Source organism: Conger conger, chromosome 1 (assembly GCF_963514075.1).
Source record: "Conger conger chromosome 1, fConCon1.1, whole genome shotgun sequence".
Classification (NCBI taxonomy): Eukaryota; Metazoa; Chordata; class Actinopteri; order Anguilliformes; family Congridae; genus Conger; species Conger conger.
The window spans coordinates 21,363,255-21,387,373 of record NC_083760.1 but is presented as its reverse complement, the minus strand read 5'-3'; the positions used below and the strand labels follow the sequence as shown (position 1 = coordinate 21,387,373).

The following is a 24,119-nucleotide window of genomic DNA, read 5'->3' as shown; positions in this document are numbered from 1 at the left end:
ATGTTCTCCCCATGTCTGCGTGGGTTTCCTCCGGGTACTCCGGTTTCTTCCCACAGTACAAAAACATGCAGGTTAGGCTGATTGGAGAGTCTAAATTGCCTGTAGGTATGAGTGTGTGAGTGAATTGTGTGTGTGCCCTGCGGTGGACTGGCGACCTGTCCAGGGTGTATTCCTGCCTTTCGCCCAATGTATGCTGGGATAGGCTCCAGCCCCCCTGCGACCCTGTTCAGGATAAGCGGGTTCAGATAATGGATGGATGGATGGAAATCAGAAGAGAATCTGATGTATGTTTTCACCAGAAATCCAAAATGAAATAAGCTTTTTCTTCACAATCATATCATAGACCTCGACCTGTGACATTCATCTCAGTGATTCTAGTGAGGGATGAATGGGGATTGTCATACAGCTCTCCAGCAAAAAATGTTGTTAGGCATAGGAGTGTCTTTATTTAAATTATTTGTTAATTTTTTTAATTTATTTTATTAATCCAGTTTTTACATCTAAAAGTTTGTATCTGTCTATTGTCCCCAGAAAGTACAAGTATTATGTACTTGGTCATATCAGACCTACTCAATGTGGTAGTATGAAAATTATGTTGTCCCAGACACAACACAAATATTTAAATTGGCCAACTTGTTAATGCCAAGTGCTCTCAAACATGAATCATACTGTCTAAATGTATCCCCTGCCTATCTGTGGCTCACTATCCACCTCTGCTAGGTGCACTGGTCTCAACAAATTCTCTCCCAACAAACCGTTTTCAATTGTTTTCTATTCTATGACTGAGAACAGCAATGCCCATACATTTGCGAGTGCTGGGGAACAAAATGATTAGCAAAATGAGCTAATAAGGTAATTCAATAAGGTAGAGGGAGTGGCCAGTTCACAGGTTTTTATGCACTCTTGATTATTTTGCCAACTGTCAACCCTCAAGGCCTTGACTGCAAATGTATTACTTGAGGCTTTTAATTTTGCATTTTACAAAATAAAATATTTTAGAGGATATTGTCACAAGTGGAGGGCTTATCAAATCAATCAGTACACAGAGAAAACAAAACCAAGGTTCCCATCAAAAATGTAATTTCCATACCACCCAATAACCCTGACCAAATAGTTTACTATGCTTCAAAAATAAGACTATAAATCAGACCAATAGTTTTTAAAAGGGTTGCATTTTATATTGTTTGCCTCCTGTATTCATATCTCTGACAAGAGACTTTTTTGTTTTGCTCAAAATTAAATCTCAAGAAGTTTACACACTTCTGTGAAGCGACACTGTCTTAGTGCTGATTATTAAACAGATTTCTCACTAGCATGACAAGCAGTCGCTGGAAATCAGCGAATGAAATGCAGAGGTGTTTTTGGCTGGTTGGCTATAAATTATTTTCTTCGGTGACTGATTTTCTTTCTGACTGAATTTCCGTGCTCTGACGACCATTAAGAGTCAGCATAGGTAGTTCTTTTTCTATTCAAAATAGTTTCAGAAGGCCTACTTTTTTCTTCCTTCTCAAAATTGACAGACTTTTATCCTTTCCAGTTGGCGTTCTAGACATGCTAAATGTTGGATACAATTTGTCTAGATTTTTTTCCATTTTGTAGGTGGGTGGGTGGTTTCAATTTACTCCTGTTAAAGGCATGACAAGTAATTTTTGCCTTTTTGCAACTCTCTGTAAAAAGTAGGCTACTGAAATGGAGTATTGAGATTTTTATTCTCAATTATTAACCTATTATTTGGGCATGTTTAACCCTTAAAATGTGTTTTTTTTTCTCACTTCAATGGACAGTACAGTGTTTTCTATGACTTAAAGTCGCTAAATTGTTTGTGAACAAAGCAAATTAATTGGACTCCGATCATAGTGAGATTATACATCAGCTCAATCATTATATACAGGAGGCATATTCACAATGTATTTTAATGGTATATTACATTATTAATGGTACATACACATAGTTCACAATCAGATTTCACGGTTAGACGCTGGTCATTAACGTGCCGTTACTGGCACCAATGGTTTGTGGAGCACAGTGAGAATACCTGGGGCCTCATTTATAAAAATGCTCTTGGAATTAAATATAAATATCATCTTAAAATAATTTCCCAAGTTGTGCTTACACTTCATTTATAAAAATAACCAAGACCGAAAATGAACTTCAATTAGAACTGAAGTGAATGTGCTTTACAATTACCCTGTATTGTCAATGTGGCCAATAACAGCCATTTTGTTCAAAATAAAGTTGCGTGTCATTGCATTCCTCATGCTTAAAATAGATTATCAATGAAATGCTATTCTTAAAGTGTGCACACAGTCCACATAGCACAGATTCAGACACGGCCTGCTGGCTATGCGCAATACCTCCATATAACCTGCAGGTAATCTTGTGTACAGTTTACGAAGAGATACAATCATATCATATGTCAAAGTGGGATTTCATAAATAACTGCTTAGTCATGGTTTTCTACACAAGCCACTGTTCAAGTTACAGTTTGATCATAAGACAAATGTACATTTTGTAAATAAGGCCCCTTGTTAATCAGAAGGTATCAGTAATACTCCTCTGTGTGCACTGCTGACTAGCAAACCAGAATGAAGCCCATGCCACAGGAAGTGATTTACACATAACCTGTGCAGCATGAATTGCAACAGAATACTCTCGAGCAGTCTGCAATGCACAGTGCAGACTGCAATGCACCTGCAACTTTTCGATATTCAATCCGGTGGATATGCCGATACTATACATACCACAGGATTATGATGATTTATACCTATTCATGTTTTTACTCACATTTTGGCTGGTATGGGTCTTGAATTTCCAAAGATAAAGCAAAGATAGAACACTCAGTTTCATTTGAAACATTTCATTAACCAATATACCTATAGCTATACACAGGTAAGTACAGTAATCTTTACTTGAACATGATGTTACATTAATGTGATTAGATACTGTTTATAAGCTTGGCAAGTTAAATTTTAATTGGCTATAATTGATATCACAATGTAATCTCACGACTTTATTGGCTGTAAGTCACTTGATATAACACAGGCTTCACACTTCACACAGAAATGTACCCATGGACTGGGATTTCATTCTCATGTAACAATTTAATCTAACATAATTAATTAACCCTCAACGCTAATAATGATCTGCTTGAAAATTGATGGCCATGATACATGTCATACTTCATTTATTTACAATAACTTTATTCCTGTAGTGTTCTAAAGTAAAAGTCACTAGAAAACAATCTAACATACAGAATGTACTTCAGTCGACATTAAAACAAATAATAGGCAAATTATGTTTCTGCATATCCATATGCAAAGACAAGACGGCACAGACACAACACTGAATCCGGGTTTCAGAATTGTCAGAACCACTTTTCAGGTCATACGAAGCTAAGCCTGCTGTGTACAAATGTCTCTCCATCTCAAGTACAGTCTTCCACCAAAATGGTTCCCAATGTGGTACATCTGTAAGACTGATTTAATTATGGGAGGATCTTCAGGCCCTCTGGTCTGTGTGCTTTTTCTCCTCTGGACAGGAATAGAAGTGCCCGTTGATGGAGCGTCAGCCACTCTTGATATAAATACTTCTGTACATTGATGTGGGTGGAGCTCTTGCACCCATTTTGTCGAGTTTTGAGTCGCTCTGGTGTTTTTGGGGGAGAGCCACAGAGACTATTCCTGTGGGGTAGCGTCCTTTGTGGACGGAGCTCTTGTCCCTGCTGACGTGACCAGGAATAATCGACCCCAGAGCCTCTGCACCTCTTCCTGTGTGTGGCTCAGCCAATCAGGGGGGTGGAGCTCCAGCCCATCGTTGCTGTGAGTGGCTCTGAGGATGAGAGAGGGCGGAGCTCCAGCTATGACACTAAGGGTGTATCTGTACAGAAGGCGGGGATGCCCTCATTAAGACGAGGAGTCCTCCTCCACAGGATGCAGGGCATGTCTTTTCAGGAGGGTCTGGAGGATCTCCACCTCCCTCTCAGCCTCTCGGAGCTTCCGGTGCAGGTTCTCCTTGCTCTTCTGCAGAGACTGGTTCTCCTGTAAGCAGATCCAGACACAGAATGTCAGAGCATTGTACTGTAGTTAAAGTGGAATAAAATCAGAGCATAGGTGTGATACAGCGGTTACGGACCATGGCTTTAAGTACATTTGTCCTTTGAAAAAGAAACATCAGTGCCCGTGGAAACGCAATTCATTTTTCTTTTAAAAATCCTAAGTGCAATAGCATCTACAAATAAAGTGTTGTTGATGCGTAAAAAAATTTAGCCATCTGTTCCATCAGGATTGTGGTGCGATGGTTAGGGCACAACATATCGAGCCATGGGCTGTGGAATCAAATCCATGATGAGGAACAGCTGTTGTGCTATGCAGTTTACAGGCATCTGCTCAGAATCGTGAGTCTACTGGGGGAAAATAAAAATACTACGCTCCCACAAGGTAAAACTGAAGTTTAGTTACTAATTGGATTTTTCAGCTCATGAATTGGTTCACCAAGAGAATTAAATGTGAACAATGACCAAAGATTGATTCAACGGTGAGATATTAGCTTACTCTTTTCTAGCTCAAGAGGCACCACTGTTACAGTTGCTACAGCACCAGTCAATGCTGAAACAGAGAGACGGGCTCTGATACCAGTTCTCAAACTCTCAGAAATTTACGTACAAAAAGTACCTAAAAAGGTACAAATTCTGGCCACTGAGGCGGTACCCTATACAGGAGGTGCATAAAAGTGTAGCCCTAGTCAGCAATAAATAATTCATTTGTACCATTTTTGCTTGGGAAACGTACTCATTTGTACCAAAAGAGAGCAAGACTGTACTTTCAGGGTACATGTGTTAATATTGATCCTTGAATAACAAAAATGTACCTCCACTGTCACTTTCTTTGTGAGGGCGAAGCGTACCTTTTCCAGCTGCTCGTAGGTCGGCTTGGGCTGGTCGTCCGGCTCTTTGGGCTTCTGCACCGTGGAGGCCCTGTTCTCCCATTTAGCATAGGCCCGTTTGCGCACAGGAACGGGGCTGGGGCAAGGGGTGAGGGCAGGGGGCCCCGGGGTCAGGAGAGAGATCTGAGCAGGGGTGGACTCCAGGCCCTGGGGCCACTCGGTCTGGGTGCTCTTGTGGACCCCCAGGGGCTGCAGCAGGTCGGCGGGGCGTCTCATATTGGGGGTGGCGGGAGAGATGGGGTGCCAGTCTACACGGTCACTGTTGTCAGTAGAATCTTCAACAGGATACGTGAATGGCCCCTCTTCTGAACCTAGATAAAGCAAGGTAAGGCAGTGAGATATTTTACAGCATAATCCAGTTCTTTCATCCGACTCCACTTCCAAAGCAATTGCAGGCCAATAAAATTGAGGCATTTGCTGCATAGGGAATTTTCATACAGATGGAGAGCCCATGGGTATATACATTTCTCCTGCAAGCCTCTTCGTATTCTCCTCCCAATGTTTGCAATTTGAAGCAGTCTTTATTTCTCAAGATTATTGCACTTAAGATTCTCCGTAGCAATATAACTCTGGCTTTTCTTCAAGTCATTTTTCAAATGTCTCAGAAAATACACAACGTTACCGTAAATGAGACATTTCCTTGTTCACTTTTACGGTAGGGGGAGACTGTGACCTTTTATTCCACCCACACAGGGAATTACCCAGCAGGCCTTTCTCTGATAACTTCCAGTAAATAATTTTCTGGCAAAGACAAAATGTGACCCTGATGTGCATGTAGTATATAACTGTCTGATTGTGAGTACACAATAATTTTATCCTGAAGAATGGCTTGCTACTGTAGAAACATACACTCACTGATAACTTTATTAGGCAGACATGTATATGCTAATATTTAATCAGCCAATTATTTGGTGGCAACTAAATGCATAAAAGCATTTCATGCACAACAGTCTCTGAAAAACAAAATACGTCCAGTGAGCAGCAGTTCTGCGGACAAAAAACGCCTTGTTATTGAGAAAGGTCAGAGTAGAAGGGCCAGACTGGTCAAAGCTGACAGGAAGGTGGCAGTAACTCAAATAACCACACATTACAACAGTGGTATGTAGAAGAGAATCTCTGAACACACAACACACCAAACCTCTTAAGTGGATAGGCTCCAGTAGCAGAATAATAAGTTTAAAAAAAGAAAGAATAAATACCTAATAAAGTTCTCACTGAGCTTAGTTTTCACTACTAACAACACCCATAAAATCACTGACCTGAAACTGTTGCTGATGTACTTATCATTAAAAGATCTACGCAGAAATGCAGTTGACCTTCAAATTTTCAGTGTGAACTGAATCTAGAATACTCAATTTCACTCTTCATCTGTACCTCATATTAGTCTCATTTGCATCATCATAACACAAATTGAAACTGAAATCATATCAAAAGTAATACTAAAAACCACTGATATGATCATAGGCACTTTTCCAGTTTCTGTAGATAGCTTCAGCACAGGTTTTTTAATTGAAATGTACAATCAGAAGTTAAGGTGATCTTATATTAATCTTATAAATAAAACAGCATCAAAATAGTAATCATTTCAACTGAAGATGCAAAGGCAAGCCACAGTAAACCGGACTGAAAAAATGTACAAACGCTATTTTCTAAAATACTGGCTCCACCTGCTGACCAAAACTAGAAGAAGAATTTCAGTTTGTGGCATGACGTTTTTTTGGGGGTTATAGTTCTATGCTTCAGCCAGTGGGTGGCGGTATTTGCACACCAATTTCGACAGTAAATAAAGCTTGTTACCGTGAACCAATGAATCCATTATTCATAAGGTCCCACACCTTAAAATTTTTAGACATTGCGTATTTAAAAACATTGGAAATAGTTTTTCGCGCTAGGAGTAAAAGCCTTCCAGATTGTATTCAACAATTTTTCTAATCAAGAGAAGGAAAATATAATTTAAGAGGGTTGTGTATCTTTGAAACATGTGAAGTGAGAACCAATGTAAAATATAGATGTGTTTCAGTTTTGGGAGTCAAACTGTGGAATGGGCTTAGAGGCAAGTTTTGCAAGTAATTAAGGATTAAGGATTACAATTCAGAGTAATTTCTTTGTTTTGTTTCGTTTTTTTGTACTACTGATATTCTGGGTTAATTTAATTTATGGATTGTTTAGGATAGGACTATATTCATTAATTCATTCATTCAAATAAATACCAGGCATTTGCTGAATTCTGCTAATCCTTGTCAATTAGGATTTTCATCAGAATCAACTGGCCACATTTTGCCTTTAGTAAACTCACAGAAACACTCCAATTTTTCATCCTATTTCCTCATCCACGTGATAATCTGTCTGGATAGGAAGTTCAGATTTCTGTGACCCAAAACTAAAACCACAATCATGTTACGAAATGGCTTGCAACACGTGAAAAAAAAACAGTACACTCCAACTGTCATCATCAAGGACACAACCTCTCACTGACATTCTTCTCCTTGTACAGGACCGCAGTGAAATCATATCATATCACGTTTTTAACAGTCATTGTTAGGCACTACCTATTTGGTAGTAAAAATCTACAGTATTGTCTGCTTTTCAGCTTGCAGTTATTCTGTATCCACCATATTGCTTATTGTTCTTTTTGCTCCTGTGAGATGAGGCCACATTACATTTGTTAGTCATTGAGAGGTGGTGAAGACATTGTGTTTGTGCACACTCTTACCCTGCTCGTAGCTCCTGGATCCGAGGGGACCCGCGGTGGTGGGAGTGGAGCTAGCCGTGGGGCTGCTTTCTGTGGTGCTGTTGCTCTTGGTGTTTTTCTTACACTCAAAAGCAACCTGGTCCTTGCAGAGCTTGTGGCAGTTCATCCCGCAGTCTGCACACAAGCCAACAAAGAGCAAAACGGATCAAAGCCGCACTCTGTATGCATAGCAGCGCTATGCGACGCAGGAGCTATCGCGTGTAAAATCAACGGCGCTAATTAATCTGCTGACTTTAAATGGAGATAACAGGAGATCATGGGGCCCGGCAAGCTATGCTGTCTTTAGGCCTCTCATTAATCCCTCCCACTAAATTGAGCATTAGTTACAGCGGGCAGAAAAAAAGTGTACTACTAAGAGGCCTCAGGTACTTGTTACTATGCAAACAGCCTTGACAACAACTGAATGCTAAGTTGAGTGGCGGTGGGGGGGGGGGAGTAGGGGAAGCGCATTTTCTGTGGTTTTAAGCTACCGATCCGAAAACCTTTCATCTGCTGCTGGGTTCAGGCAGCATTCTGCGCTGTGGAACCCGCAGACTGTTTCTTAAGCGCTGCGCTGTTTCACAAGCTACGGGCTACAGGCTGCCTCTGTCTGAGAGCTGTTAACGCACCGAACGCTGCACCTACAGTGCTCTCAGCGTCAGCTTCTCCCACAGTAACACTTTCCTTTTTAATGCACGTCTGCAGTCAGGTTGTACAACAAGGCTTAATCTGGATATTGTATATTCTGTATGTTTTAATGGTGTGTTATGTGTACTGGGGAGTAGACAAATTCCCACTGAGGTGGACAGTAAAGTATTTTAAAATAAATAATAAATACATATTATCTAATCTAATCTAAGCAACATCACAGTTATGACAAAAGTAACTTTTATTACTATAGACACTTAACAGTCAATTAGGACACTGATTTGGCAAATAAATAATATTGGGGAGTGATGGGAAACAACAGAAAAACTTTGTAGACTCACCTTTGCATCGGTAGCCTTGTTTAATAACACCCCACAACTGCGAAAGACAAGGAAATCAACAGGTTAAAGCAATACAGCATCATACTGAGAAACAATAGCTGGTCGAGCTGGGTATGAACTGGTCAACCAGCATGGCCAAGCTGGTCATAAAGCTGGTCGAGCTGGGTATGAACTGGTCAACCAGCATGGCCAAGCTGGTCATAAAGCTGGTCTAGCTGGGTATGAACTGGTCAACCAGCATAGCCAAGCTGGTCATAAAGCTGGTCTAGCTGGGTATGAACTGGTCAACCAGCATGGCCAAGCTGGTCATAAAGCTGGTCTTGCTGGGCATGAGCTGGACATCCAGCTAGTGCTGGTAGCTTGTCTGAGCTGGTAGCTGTTCAACCATCTACCAGCCATTTCAAAACCCAGCTTGAGCTGGTTAAACCATGTCAAGCTGGGAGCTGGTTTGAACTGGTCAACCATCTAAACCATGTCTAGCTGGGAGCTGGTCTGAACTGGTCAACCAGCTACCAGCTGCTTCAAAGCCTAGCTTGAGGGAAGATAAAACGTCTAGGCAGCAGGGTGTTACACTTGTAGCCTGAAAGTTTGAATCCAAAGTGGCAAAATGATTTTGTGTACCTGCGTAAGGATATTAAGGCATACTTATTTAGTCACTGTGTAAACAGATTACATGTAAAATGCAGTCTAATCTATGTATGTTGATAAGGCCAGCTGTAATAATTATTGATAATTTGCCATACATGTCATACAGGAGCAGTGAAAAAACGGATGTTGAAAGTGCCTTACAAATCCCGAGCAGTTGTCACAGAAGGTGGGTTTCATGTATGTGGTCTCCTGGAAGTTGTGGACAAAGCCCAGGCCCAGTTTGGAGCAGATGACGCTGGCTCTCATGAAGTAAGCAGTGATTTCATCCCTGCTGATCAGGCCCTCTCTAAAGTAACAAATTACACAGCTTTAGCTTTTCAAGTGTTTATGTTAAGTAACTATTTAATACTAGCCAAAGTATGATCTCGATGATCTTTGGATAAAAGTGCTAGATACATGCAGACCATTTACCAAAAATACAGTACAGTGTACAATTTTAAAAAATGTAATATTGGTGCCAAAGTGATACACAGATTTAGCAAATATATGGTCAACACTATTGATACAAAGCAGGAAATGGAAGCAGGAACCAAAGTGTTCTGAACTCAGGCTTGTTTCCATTCAGTACAGTATATCCTATGTAACTACAGCACGCAATAAATAATTTCACAACAACTCACTTCTCTTTATCCATCACACAGAAGGAGAAGGGAAAGCTAGCAGCGATTTTCTCAAATTCCTCTTGAGAGATGTAGCCATTCTCATCATGGTCATAATTCTTAAACACAGACTGTCAAAGACAAGATGTACATCATTTAAAACATGGTGACTGAAGCTAGTATGCAGTTTACATAGATTACATTTTGTGACATGGCTCATTATGAGTGCAGTGCAGTGGTTTGGCTCCTTCTAGTGGGATGCTGAAACTACTGCACTTAAGTGGGAGTTATTTTCCAAAAGGCAACGTTCAGTTTTAAAACCTAACTGACACCATCGCAGGCGGAAGCTGACAGCCAGTGACAGAGGTTAAACTAGCTCTTGTCTCCACATCTCCCATCTGCACTTCTGTGACGGGCTACTCTTGCTTTACCACATTAAATCATTCCACATTCTCATTATTTTCCCATCTTGAATGTCAAATGTTAAATACTATGTGTCATGGGAAACATGATTCAGTCTGAAAGTATAGGATTCCTCCAGACTCACGTCCACCATTCTCTGAACGTGCTTGCTGATGGTTCTGGGGTCTGGTTTTGGAGCCACGCCTGAGGCCCAATCCACAACCACTGGAGGCCTTGAGGGGGTAGCAGGCTGACAGGAAAGCAACAAGAATACAACATTACAGTTGTGTTCTCCCTGGTGTAAAATCCAGCAATGACCAGCTTAAAATACCAGCTACCAGCTATTTCATAGCTAGGAGCTGGTCAAACCATGTTCGGTATAGAGTTGATCACAAAACCTAGCTTGAGCAATTATTTTCAGCAGGGCTGCGTTCATTTTTCCCATTTGACTGTGAGGTAATTAACCAACATTCAGCAGACGTTGATGTGCATTTGTACAGTAAATAACCAGAGCTCACTCCCACACGAGACTGATTCATATTGTAAGTGGTAAGCAGGATAGTCCTCTCTGTTGCAGGTGATGCAACCTAAGTGGGTGTATTAATGAACCTGGGTCACTTACCGGTGCCTTACAGTTCCTAGGCTCCCGGGCATAGGACAGCTCATAGATGTCATCCTCAGTATAGTACAGGTCCAGAGACAGCTGCACAAGAGCAAGGAGAAAGAATATTACACATCACTAGGTGGCCCAGGGACTTGTTTCCAGAACTGCATATAATCCTGGCTTAATCCTGTAGCGTACGCTCAATGTAGAACAGAGATTTCAGCCAGACGATTACATCAGTTTTAAAACTACATTCGTGTCCTACTTTTTGTTGCGCTGGGCGTAAGTCCAGCTATGGATTTCACACTGATGCAACAGGCTACAGATTTCACACAAAGTAGGAATTTCACTTGCAGGTGATATAAGTATTTCATATGTGAACAATCTAATGATTAAATAAGCCTTTTGGAATCAGAATGGACTTTTATCAATTTTAAGTGAGCTTTAACTTGAGAGTTTAGTTACACTACATGTTGGAACAAAATAGTATAGTCTCCCACCTTTCAGATGCTCAAATAAGGTTTTAAGGAATCAAGTACCTAAGGCCATGTGGTAGACTACATGCAGGGTACAATTAATAAGCAAATTCCACGATGTACCATACCAAACACAGTGTTACTGTCACATTTTTATCTTTGGCAGTCAATAAGTTGATACATGTGTTTAGTAACATGCCTTTGGACAAAAAAAAGAGGGTGGAAGGCTGCAGGATGTTTACTCACATGTATGTACATACCAGATTGACAAAACCAGGCTTATTTGCAAACCATGCAAACAGTATGGACCAAGTTAAATAGCAGTAGCTAGTGTACCAAGACCATTAACATTACCATAACCATGACCATATGAGACTGTTAGTAAGGGGTATACTGACTGTCAGTAAGTGGACCAGGTCTTTGTTAGCATCCAGGCGTGGAGGTGTCTGCTGGAGCTGGATCAGTTCGTTGATGTGATTATAAAGGGCCTGTAGCTTCTGCACATTGACCTTGCTGTCATCCACGTAGTCGGACATAGCCTCATTGACAGAGATGAGGTCCTTGAGGTGAACCCCTAAGATGGGGATTTTAAATCCAGTGCACTTGCTATATGTCTGCCTGTAGTTGTCATAGTTTCTACAGGAAGACAACAGCTCCGTCATTTCATTCAGCACCTGGGAAGAGAGAAGATTCTGTCAATAAAACTGTTCTATACATTTATTGTATAGAAGCATTTACCTCTGTTACATTACATGATACATGATATATGAAACTTTTCAGAGCAAGTCTAATACAACCTGAGGTGAGTGCTTGTAAGACGGCATTTGTGGTTACCTTGGTGACCTCGTTGGGTACGTGTGAGCTGGTGTCCTTCAGTCTGGAGATAGAGCTGTGAGAGAGGCCTCCCACTACCGCCATTAGTGTGTTAAAGTTGTGCATTTGGTGGAGGTTCTGTGAGATACAGGCACGACATGAAAAAAAAAACATCAAACCGAGTGAAAAAGAACAGCGCCTGTGGCTTTGCTCTTCTACACAAGCCCCCACCGCCACCTCAGTCACAGTCATTCTCACAGTGGTCCCTCAAGGCTATTGTGTTTCCTGGGGCGTGTGAAGCAGTGCTGTGGTCGGAGAAACACTGTGTCTCGGAGCATTAGCGAAGCGGTGAGAGGAGCCTCCACCATTCACAATCTCCCCCTTAGCTTTGTGCACGCTCGCACCCCTCCAGACACACAGTCTGGGCCCTCGCATTTGAACTATGACTTGCGTCTCCAATCCCACCGAAATTTGGAAGGTACAATTACTAACTACGTGCTAGCATGCTCATATACGGCCCATCAATACCCATTCATATGTGAGCACAGAGGGAGCAAGCCACAGGCATGTGGATGGCTAGCAGGAGTCATTGAGCAATAAACAAGGCTATATATCCCTGAGCGATGCAAAGCCAAACATGCGCCATTCCTGTCGAGCTGTTGGCACAGGTCAAATTCAATCCCAGACTGTGGTCCACACACACGATTCCAGTAAACTAATCCAGCAGCCCTAGCAACGGTGTTTTAAACCGGTACATCCATTAGTGCCAAGACCTGGTTAATATTCAAAGCTGCCATTTTCTCTCTATTGGTGAACGTCTTTGATGTGCTAAAAGCATATCATGAGGCACTTGAAAATCATTAGTATCCCACTTAGTTTTATTAACATGCAATAGGCGGCACACTGCCAGCACCAGACAAACCCAGTGGCAGCTCTGGTACTCACGGGACTACTCTGATAAAAAAAGGAGGCGGCTGCATTGGCAGTGGGTGCCAGTGAGCTGGGGTCGGGGGTGGTGTACCTGGGCAACATGGATGAATTTCGTGAAGACCTCAGCCCGGAGTTGGGCTGTGGGCCGGCTCAGGACCATGAGCTGGACCCACTGGGAGATGCCATTACAGAGGGCAATGGAGCGCTCCATCATCTGGTTGTCCTTCATGCAGCCAGTGCGTATGTAGTTCTGGTAATCTGCAAACTGATAGAGCTGCCTTCAGTAATGTGAAGAAAGAAAATATTCAGACTATATACTTTTTGTACGGCTCAAATTCTGAAATGACGTTATTGCTTGTAGTACCTCCGTATTCATACCCAGTTCCAGGTTACTGTTTGGTTGATTCAATTGATTATCTGCAAAGGTTTATTGTAGTATCTTTATTTGATTATTTCCTTCCCAAACATTTTAGGAAATGTCACAGAAAACATTCTGGTGACAGGATCTTCATTTGGTGGATGCATTTACATTCATGAAGAGATCTGTCAGCTTTGCAATGACTGTCAGATAGCTGAGTTGCAGAAGATCAGCAGGAGAGCATTGCTGAATCAAAACTTTGACTCAGAAGGCCAATTAAAAAAGATCTCGCTCCATCACAGGAAATGAATTTGGATTTGAAGCTAGACAACCCCCTGAAGTAAAGTGGTATGGTCTTTATGGGCATCACATACACTCAGTGAGCACTTTATTAGGTATTCATTAGACTTATTTTTTAGACTCACACTAACACTCAAATATACTCAAACTCAAACCACACTGTCTGGCACAAAGAATCATTCCACAATCAAAGTCACTTAGGTCACATTTTTTTCCCCATTCTGATGGTTTATGTGACCATTAACTGAAGCTCCTGACACGTATTTGTATGATGTTATGCATTTCACTGCTGCAACACGATTGGCTGATTAGATAATCGCATGAATACATTTCTGATTAAGTGCTCAGTGAGTGTACATTGAAATTGCTGGATGATAGCTGTCCACTCACTGATATCCTGCAGAAGGACTTGAACTCCAGGTACGTCAGGTGCTCTGCTAGCTCCTCGGGTTCCAGGTGATCAAAGAGCAGTGACACCTTTCTCTTCTTACTGCTGTTGGCCTTAATCCTCTGACTGGCCTTCCGCGACCAGTCCCTGTCATTTCTGCGGATGGGAAACACAGAGGGAGTCAAGGAACTGTGGATCTTGTAATGGTCAATTGTATGTGTGAGACCTCTTGCATGAAGTCAAGAATCTGAGATGACAATCTCAATTTTAACCCAGCGGATGAGTTAGCCCTATCAGGTGTCCACAGACCACCAAGTTGATGTACGATATACAGTATCAGAGATGTGGGTGTTACTGCAAGCTTTCTATTGTAATCCTTTAGGCCAGGGATCATCAAATCACAGTCTTCGAGGTCTGAGAGCTGCTGGTTTTCCACCCTCCCTTTACCTGGGTGTCAGGTGTGAAGCCAGTATAGCCAATCAGTAGCACTAATTGTTCTGTTAATTACACAGGACAAAATAAAACGCTATTTGATGATCACTGGTTAATGAACTTTTAGGCTGGAGTACAGTATGTACTGTAATGTAGTATGTAGCACTGTAGTATAGTCACAGGCTTATGATTAGTACATTGGAGGTGTGCACATCCTATAGAATAGGAGAAATAACTGTACAATAACTTAATTAAAATATTGTTCAGATCAAGTTAGAACACCCAATGTCATTGTCATTATACAAACAGCATACCAAATCATCTGATTGAGCAGTTTGTATTTTAATCATTGTAAATATCAGAAGAGGATATTCTATGGTTTTATAGGCCATGCTATAACAGGCAGGACCACAAATTAAAATATAAAATCTCTTCAATCTGAAGAACGGCTCCTGCCCTTGGTACTGAATTGATGAATTGTGCATCTGGATAGGTTTTTTCCTCAGTGGAAGAAACCGGCCGCTTTCCGTGGTGACTCATTAAACGAGCCGAAGGACAGACTGAGTGCACAGTCACACTGCGGTCCAGCCCACAGCCTGCGCTCAAGGAGCACAAAACATCCACCGACTGCCACACTGCAATACCTCCGCACAGTAAAGACAGGCGTAGTTATGAAGAAGTTCCCTTATCTAACCACATAATCTGCATGTATGTTTGCGTGTGGGGGCGTGTGTGTGCTTGTATGTGTATGTGTGTGTGTGCATGTGTGTCAGGTGGCCTGTAGGCACGCCAAAGAGAAGGTGGTGCCGGCATCCTACACACCATGACTCATCCTAGGCTGGGGCTTTAGTCAAATCAAATGGACAGTGTAGTATAGTGTTGCAGTTTTCGCAGTGCCAGGTGTTTTTTAGAGGCAACACTTGCCCTTGTCATGAACAGGTCACAGGTCGGTCATGAGCGATACTCACAGCCATTTTGTCTCCAGGAGTGGACACAATCTCCCCTGCCCCTGTTCTCTCATCACATCCCGGAAGTTTTCTATCGTGTCCGATAGACTACTGTGCAATCGAAACATTGTCCAAAACTCCCTGATCCAGTATCTTCGCAAAAAGAGAAACAACAGATGAATTCCTGGTCTATGTTCCAAGGCTCAATTGAAGGGCTTTAATGAAAGTGAAATTTCAGAGAAGTATGAATGTTAAACCAGAGTGGGCTTTTTGCTGGGCTCTCTAGAATGATTTGCCCCCCAGGAACAATAGTCGGAAAACATATCGGAATCAGTCACAGTAACATAAATATAATAGGCACATGCAGTTCTCAGTTTGTTAAGCCCCCAACGTGAGTTCTTCTGTGCTGTGGAACCCCTAGATTTTAGATAGAGCCTGAACCTAGGTATACTGTGTAGATCTTCTTTGCTCTACCCACAAGGTAAATTACAACTCATTGTGGGTATAGGATGAGATTAGCAGAGTTAAATTCTGTCTTCAGAGTGCTTTCATCACATGGCACTCAGAATGTAAAAGCCTATTATGGAAGAAACATTTCCAGATATACCTGTCTAACATATTTTAGGCATTTAGTAGGCGCTCTTATCAAGAGTGATTATGCAGCTTATATTATTTACAGTACATACAATCCATTTATACAGCTGCATATTTTGCAAAAGCAGTTCATGGTACAGTAAGCACATTCCCCAGGGGCACAATAGCCCACGCCCTGTTCTAAACATTATACTACACTGCCTTCAATCGCACATCAAATGGAAGAATCTGTGTGGTGTATAAAAGGCTGCAAACAGAACCCGCAAACCTTAAAGTGTCTGTGAAGGTAAATCTGTGAATGGCTGCAAACTACATTGAATAACATTATTATGGTATGTATTACGCATAAGCAAAATGAGATGGGTCTAAACATTTCCATCTATTCCTATGTGGGGATTGAATGGGTGGAATTCAATGTATTACCAGATTTTGAGCTATTGGGTCATGGTCCTTGATGACATCAATAATTCCTGACATAATGGCCAATAAATGTTTTAGTCTCATTGACGCCAACCTTATCTCTCTCCCTGTCTCCCTCCTTCTCCAATATAATTTACTTGTAGGTGCAAATGCAGTCCAGACCACACCCATACAAACTTGACATGTTTTCAATTTACAGTATTTGTGACTTGCAATGTGTATTATTATAGTTATTTACATTACTTTGAATAGATATTTGGTGGATCTGTAGTGGATACATCTGTCTGTTTATAATTTATGGTAATGAAAAAAATAAAAAAAACACAATGCACAAGTTTCTACCTGCATAGGATCACAGAGACAGTGGAGACAGATGCACTTACCTGATGAAATAGCAGATCTTCTGACACTCAACTGGGCTTTCCTTCTCCACAGCACTTTGAAAAGTAAAATTGGGGTTAAGGAAGAGCACAACCTACCAAAGAGTCAGAAGCTGGCAACGCAGTTTTCCTTACGTTAAAGTTATTTAGCTGATGCTTCTATCCAAAGTGATTTACAGTTGATTAGACTAAGCAGGGGCCAATCCCCCTGGAGTTGTGGGGTTGAGGGCTTTGCTCAAGGGCCCAACAGCTGCACTGATCTTATATGTAGCTACCCTGGGGCTTGAACCACCAACCTTCCAGGTTCCAGTCAAGCACCTTAGCCACTAGACTATAGGCTGCCCCACATTAATATGGCAATACCATCACACGAAACTGGAATGCACTCTATCCACAAAAACAAGCCTCATCTTTCTGATTTCAGCATTGGAGCAAACTTTTCTGTGATACTGTAAGCAGCTTGAATTCCCAGGTGTTAGTGATATGCCGTGTCACACGTTCAACCCACCATAAGAATACTGTGACACATATCCTGTCAGCATGCTGTGCAGTGGTACTGTTCAATGGTACCAACACTACAGCAGGACCAAGCAAGGAAACTGGGTGGGTACACCAGCTATGGGCCATGTAGAAGCCCTCTTAGGGATATTTAAGGGCCTGCAAGGGGGTATACACCTGCCCTGATTCTTTAAACAACTGACCTCAGGAGGACAGGAGCAATAGGCATACTTTGCTGAATAGGAATTCCACAGATAAATAAAGAGAAAAGATGTCCTACTTATCATTCAGCAGATTGATCTGCTATTGAGCACTGGCCAGCTAACGGCTGACACATTACCAAGTTAATACTTAACAGGCACAGCAACAGCACGGGATGCTTGCTTCCAGCACTCCACCGTGAAAGGAACCTGCTAAAGGAAACAGTTTTTGAGTAGGTGGTTAAATCTTCACCCTCTCTGAGGTTAGGTGAGGGTACTGGAATCCAAGCCATGTTTATCTCTCGAATAAAACCATGAGCACCCACACCCTTGGCTGATGCACGGTGTCTTTGCCATGTCTGAGTCACCGTGGCTTGGTGGCAAGAGTGCCGTTCATTGGCCGGGCGACTGTCTGCCATGTTCAAAAGAGGGTGCGGAGAAACCAGGACTTGTTGGGTTTGCCACAGTCATAGGGGCTAAAAAACGGTGCCCCCATTATATAAATCCGCATTAACAAAAGCCCCCACGCTTATAAGCATTCTCTCTGCAGCATTTCGCCTCCAGAGATCAGAGTGAAGTGGTGTACAAAAAAGGTAAACTGCGTCATGGGAGCTGAAGAGCTGCCTACACATTCCCAGAGTGTGTTAATGACAAAAGACATTAATGGGTCTAGTGCTACTCTGTGATCCTAACCACACTTCATGAGGTTTGCTGTATCCTTTATGCTCTTCTATACAAAATGTGCGTGTGTGCGCGTTTTGTGTGCATGTGTGCATGCATGCTATACGTGTGTGTGTGTGTGGGTGTACTGTATGTGTGTGCTTGTACGAGGGAGGGGGTGGGTTAAAAATAGTAGAATAAAAATAAAGCGTTTCTCGTATTCTGACGCAAGAATTTACAAAAAGCCGTCCTTAGCCTTTGTGAGGCCCAAATTTATATATAGCTGAAAAGGGCTTCTGGGCAGACATAATTAACACCTACAACAGCGACACCCTTCACAGGGCTGTCCGGGGCTTCGAGACTGGGTCTCTGCAGAGAACAGGTCCGGATTACAGATTCCTCATTCACAATGTAACAAGTCCCAGAACAAAGCAAGGGCCTTGTTTATACAGCGTTCAGCATGTGAAGTGGCATGGCGCGATATGCCGGAGGTCATAAAAAAAGCATACACAGAACGGCCAAAACAAAGAAAATGCAATTGCGGAAATACGGGGACAAGATCTGATGAATGCGAGGCAGGGTGTTGAAGATAAGAACATGGCCACCAACTGGCCCAGTGAGTGATGACAACAAATATACTGAAAGTGCAGACTCGCCTTAGTCCACCACAGGCATTGCATATCCAAGCCTGGGCTGTATCATTATCTGAATATGACTGAGGGTAGCAGAACAAAACTGGTTTTATCGCTCCGAGGTTCCAGCTCTTTTAGCAACGAGCAGTTTGCCAAACGCCCACGGGCTCCCAGCTGTCAGCAGTGAGAGAGACGGCATGGGCTTCAGCTGCCACCATTCTTGCAGAGGTACTGGTGACATGGCAGTAACTCCAGGAGCACAATTAGCTATTCAAAATTTGGGAGGCAGAGAGCAGCCAGTGGTACCACTGAATAAAGGATCGGGCCAGAAGGTGCGGAATGGTAGCTATGCTAATCTACTAGGTGTTGTGATGTAAAGAGAAGATCTAATCTTTACAATGCAGATTTTGCTTGAGTCTTCAAGGAGATGAAGCATGTGATTTGTCGCTTGGAGAAAGATTTGACGAAAGACTATTGCATTACAATGCCAGCAATGGTAAATGACAGGGGATTGTTTGATGGAAAAGGGGTATATATTATATTCAAGGCCAAACATTTATAAGTTATGCTGTTTTGTTTATTGCTTCACTGCCATATCTCAGAGCTGGTCTGCCTGTTTGTTGAAGGATATAGAGTGATGAGTTTCTCCAGGAGGTCATGGGAGGACATGAGGAGTCGGTGCATGGTTAAGGTGATGTGCAACAAGTGGTTGCTTCTGCACAGGCTCCCCTCCGCATCTACAGGAGAGAGAAAACACACAGCCACATTTCTTAAATTACTGTACAACTACACTGGCTCTTTACACAGAAAGACATGTTTCTTGAAATGATTGGGTCCTCAGATTGGCAGCATTGGCTGCTGACTGATACACTGTTCTGGGAAGCATTACTGGACCATCATTGGACTACAGCACAATCAGCAATGTGGCCATCTAACATTTAATAATCAATTAATAAATCTTAATATTCAGATTAACATCTTCTATTTCGATTATTTTGATTATTTTTGGTAAACAAATGTCAATGAGCTGAGACAGTTTTACTCATTTCAATATTTGCCAATGGGGTAAAATAATTTCATTTGTCAAGAAAAAGTGACTTAAAATGTCTATATTTTCTACTTGAGAGAAGAAAATAAAGTATTTTTCAGAGAATCGAGTTATGTTTGCAGGCCAGCTATCAACTGGCACCACGATGTAAGCTAACGAATCATGTATTCATGCCATGCCTTGTTAGGCAAATAACAAGCTTTTCTTCCTGAAAAGAAAGACACCTGGCTGGTGGGTGTTTGCTACTATAGCAGGTTCCTTCTGCTAAATGTACTTGTTTTTTCACTCAAATGCTACACAATCTGGAGGCTGTGAATGAAGGTCAGCTCGGCGGCTCAACAACAGCAATTTGTGCAAGACACGAACTATTCAGACTATTACACATGCTCGCAGCACGTGAGCCAGTGAAACGTATGTTTCGGTTGGCTTGCATGGTCGGAGTTGCAATGCATAGAGGTGACAATGACAAGCAAGGTCAGCTCAATAGCTAGCTTTGTGGTCGACGTCATGTCACCTTAGTGAAAGCGCCGGCCCTTTTTAACTCATCGGCCTTCCTGTGCAGCACCTTGGCTCTCTCTTTCTCTGTCTCCGCTTGCGTACATTTCCTTCCACTCGGCCCAGCTTCTCGCCTCTAATGGCACAGCTGCTATCTGCCCATGTCGTGTAATGGGGAACCGTCCTCGAGGCCTCTGTGTCACGCCTCGCCATCTTGGGCGTGGGAACATTGGAATCAGCAGATTTTGAGGGTGCAGCCCCACACAGGTCGCACTGTGAGCCGGCAGTAAAAACAGAGACGCTACCTCACTTGGAGGGATATGCTCTTCCTGCTCAAAACAGACAACAGGAAGACGGGATGTGGTCAGGATGCCTCGTGAAATACACTAAAATCCCACTGTGGGCCGACACAAAATCCCCCTGAGAGAGTGGCGGTTATATACGAAACTCACGAGGTCTTGTCATGCTAAATGTCTTTATTTTGTTTTCCTGTTAATTGGTCTGTTGGTTGCACAATCAAAATGGTGGTGAAGGGTAGGCTGCTGAAAATGTGGTAGGCAGATAGGGACCATATAGAACACAAGCAATCTGTATATGGTGAAACGAGGATTATCACCTGTTTGAACAGCATTAGGCATGACATAGAACGCCTTACCAGTAGGCAAAACAGAGGACAGAGACAACAACTGACTAGCTACTTGTGTTCAGCATAGCTTGCACCAGCATGACTCAAACTATCTTGTTGTCACAGCAGCAGTCTTGTTTGTAATGGATTTTTATTATAGGTGTGAGGCTTTGCAGTCCAACATTTGTGTTTGTGTGTGTGTGTGTGTGTGTGTGTGTGTGTGTGTGTGTGTGGGTGTGTCTGTGTGTGTGCATGTATGTATGTATCTATGTATGACATTTAAAAAAAATGTCCTTGAAAAATGTTTCTGCCTCTATCCCTGGCCCCACACTTCAGGATCTGTGAAACTTCCTTCCAGAAAATGTATTGGAATTAGAAAAAACACAATACATAGTTTTCTCATTAGGTCTGGGTAAAATCATACAAAAATATGGAATTTCCAAAACCTATTAGAGAATAATACTGCAGGTTTGGTGTGCTAATCAAGCCTAATATTAAAATGCAAGTGTTCAATTGTGATACAAAAGCTTTTTGTTCTCTCAGCTCCAGAATACCAGATGGCACCGGCTAATATGCAGAATTTCCAGCCAACACATTCACAAATTTCTCTTCTATCTATGTTACAGAAATGTTGTGAGAACATTGTGCTTTTTTTAATCTGCCCATATCTACCCAATCTACAGTCACATAAATAATGGCTGCACACAAACATCCACTCATATGTACACTTTCCCAGGATTCCATGGGCTTCCATAACTAAGAGAACTAAGGCAGCTGGTGCAAAACTGAACACTGATGGGTGAATAATAACCACAAACTTGAACTTGAACTTTGAACCACACAGGGGCTGGAAACATTTGCTGTCATTATGCTAGCACAAGGGTGGTTTCCATGGCACTCTACTTATCCCTTGGCCTCTCGAAATGCTTGGAAGCCATGGTAACACTCTTTTTAATCTATGTGATCTACATACACACAGCCGTCGCAGATAGCTGTAAAACTATTCTATTCATAACCTGAGTTGCTACTGTTTCTGCCATTCCACTTCCTTATCCCAGCAAGGACAGGGTGCAATGAGCAAGACTGTGATGTGAGTCAGTGAATGCAAGAACATGACACAGTACTTATGCTTAGAGTAGCAAGGCTATGATGTCAAAGGAGCAAAAAAAAAAACTAAAAATGCCTCTGCTTTTTATTGGCGGAAAGCAAAGAAAACTCAATAAAGGGAAAAAATAGTTGCAGCCATTTGATAGTGAAGACAGGTATCTGGAGCTGTTACCATGGCTTTCATGAGCTTGCTGATGTCACCGTGGATGAGTTGCTTTAGAACAAAGGAAGGTTTGTTTCATAACCACCATTCACAATGGATCAGAAATGGACTTGTAGTTCATGTTACCGTTAAACACCCCCATATCTCTTTAGCACCCCATATAATGCTCCTTTTAAAAAACATTTCCCTGATTTGCCATTATTAATGAAATGTGTTGTTTTTTACCTTTACCGAGACAGCTTTGAAACAAGAATATTAACCCATTGCATTGATCATGGAACATACATATTGATTTGATTCAAACTAACCAAAACAGTTATTGATCATCTTTGTTGGAACAATATACTTATCCTAGCAGACTTGAATTTTCAGATTTTTAATTGCAAAAAAATCTAAGGCACCAAAAATTCAGTTAATTTAGGATGCTTGCAAGAATAATGAAATAAAAGGTCAAAATAATATTGAAAATGTACTATAAAGAGCGTGAATTGGTAAAAACTAAATTGAATCAATATTTGATGTGACCACCCCACAACTTTAAAATTGCATCAATTCTCTTAGATACACTCGGCTGGTACTGTAGGTTGTCCCAAGCATGTCGAAGAGCTTGCTACTGTTTTTCTGTAAACTGGCTGTCTAGCTTGCTTCTGGCTCTTCAGGTAATCCTAGACAGCCTCGATCGATCAGCCTCAAAGTTCTTATCAGAAAAGTAGCCTTTTACTTAATATTTTACTTTATATAACAAAATACACAAATATTGTGTTTAATTTCTCTGTACATTTTTTTCTCTTGATAAAAAAAAAAATAGGTGCAGACTTTTGCACAGTACTGTATTTTACAAATATTTTGAGTTTTAATCATTCTATAGTCACTATTAAAAACTATTTCAAATTCAACATTGCTGTAGTTTTAAAAGTGTAAGGTTCATTGATATTAGCTATTTAGAATAAAATTTTATAGATTTCTCAAAGTTTTCACTGCTTCTCTGGAATCAGCTGGAGTGTGAGTGTGTGTGTCTGTGTGTGTTCATGCATGTGTGTGGTGTATATAAGAAATCATACTAAACTAATCTTTAAATTCATCTTTAGTTCTTAAGTCACTATAATTAACATTTGGTTTTGGTCATAGGCCCGACTTCGCAAAACCAGATATGTGAACTAGTGGCTATACTGTATGTTCATTGGGTCTACTAAAATACAAAAATAAATTCGTTGTGAAATTGAAACTCATAACTCAAATCTTTCTATTTCCATGCAGCTTGGTATTCTGGCAAGCATCCTGCGTTATGCATTAAAAACATTCCCTAATGTGAAATGAACACTTTAATGAGAGTGAAAGTAGACTATTGAAAACAGTGTTTTGAAAGTACTTTCCATCCATACATAAGAAAAAACCAGCACAGGCATTAAATATCAAATCTACTAACACCTTTCAAAAAATAATGTAAAAAAACTTTTAAACATCTATTTCAACTACAAAATATTTACATCATGCAGTGTTTTCATGTGGATTCAACTGAGGATTGATGAAACCCAGCATGGAGATAACATATCCTGTTTTATCAACCAAACAAATACTGCCATTAATGAACTTGTATCACATAATAGCTCCCTTTTTCAGGTCCATGACACTGTCCCCTCAGTACCCTCAAGCAGATACCAAAATGGGCCCATTGTGCAGAAAATACCAGAAATATAATACCAGAGTATTCATTCACCCATTATCTTAACCTGCTGAAC

At 41.5% G+C, this 24,119-nt stretch overlaps 1 protein-coding gene across 3 annotated transcripts in view; it reads right to left on the bottom strand.

Annotated features, from left to right (window-relative positions):
• Positions 1 to 1,895: 1,895 nt before the first annotated feature.
• Positions 1,896 to 24,119, bottom strand: part of LOC133137917 (RAS guanyl-releasing protein 1-like) — a 36,487-nt gene continuing 14,263 nt past the window's right edge. For all 3 annotated transcript variants that reach the window (XM_061256341.1, XM_061256349.1, XM_061256332.1), the window contains exons 3-17: positions 19,574 to 19,679; positions 16,956 to 17,018; positions 15,580 to 15,711; positions 14,182 to 14,335; positions 13,225 to 13,398; positions 12,225 to 12,341; positions 11,789 to 12,064; positions 10,933 to 11,013; positions 10,456 to 10,560; positions 9,930 to 10,039; positions 9,451 to 9,595; positions 8,662 to 8,698; positions 7,655 to 7,807; positions 4,903 to 5,252; positions 1,896 to 4,037 (exon numbers count right to left, since the gene is read on the bottom strand). In XM_061256341.1, the coding sequence (XP_061112325.1) occupies positions 3,903 to 4,037; positions 4,903 to 5,252; positions 7,655 to 7,807; positions 8,662 to 8,698; positions 9,451 to 9,595; positions 9,930 to 10,039; positions 10,456 to 10,560; positions 10,933 to 11,013; positions 11,789 to 12,064; positions 12,225 to 12,341; positions 13,225 to 13,398; positions 14,182 to 14,335; positions 15,580 to 15,711; positions 16,956 to 17,018; positions 19,574 to 19,679 (2,138 nt within the window). In that variant the 3' untranslated portion in view covers positions 1,896 to 3,902. The remainder of the gene's footprint in view (positions 4,038 to 4,902; positions 5,253 to 7,654; positions 7,808 to 8,661; positions 8,699 to 9,450; positions 9,596 to 9,929; positions 10,040 to 10,455; positions 10,561 to 10,932; positions 11,014 to 11,788; positions 12,065 to 12,224; positions 12,342 to 13,224; positions 13,399 to 14,181; positions 14,336 to 15,579; positions 15,712 to 16,955; positions 17,019 to 19,573; positions 19,680 to 24,119) is intronic.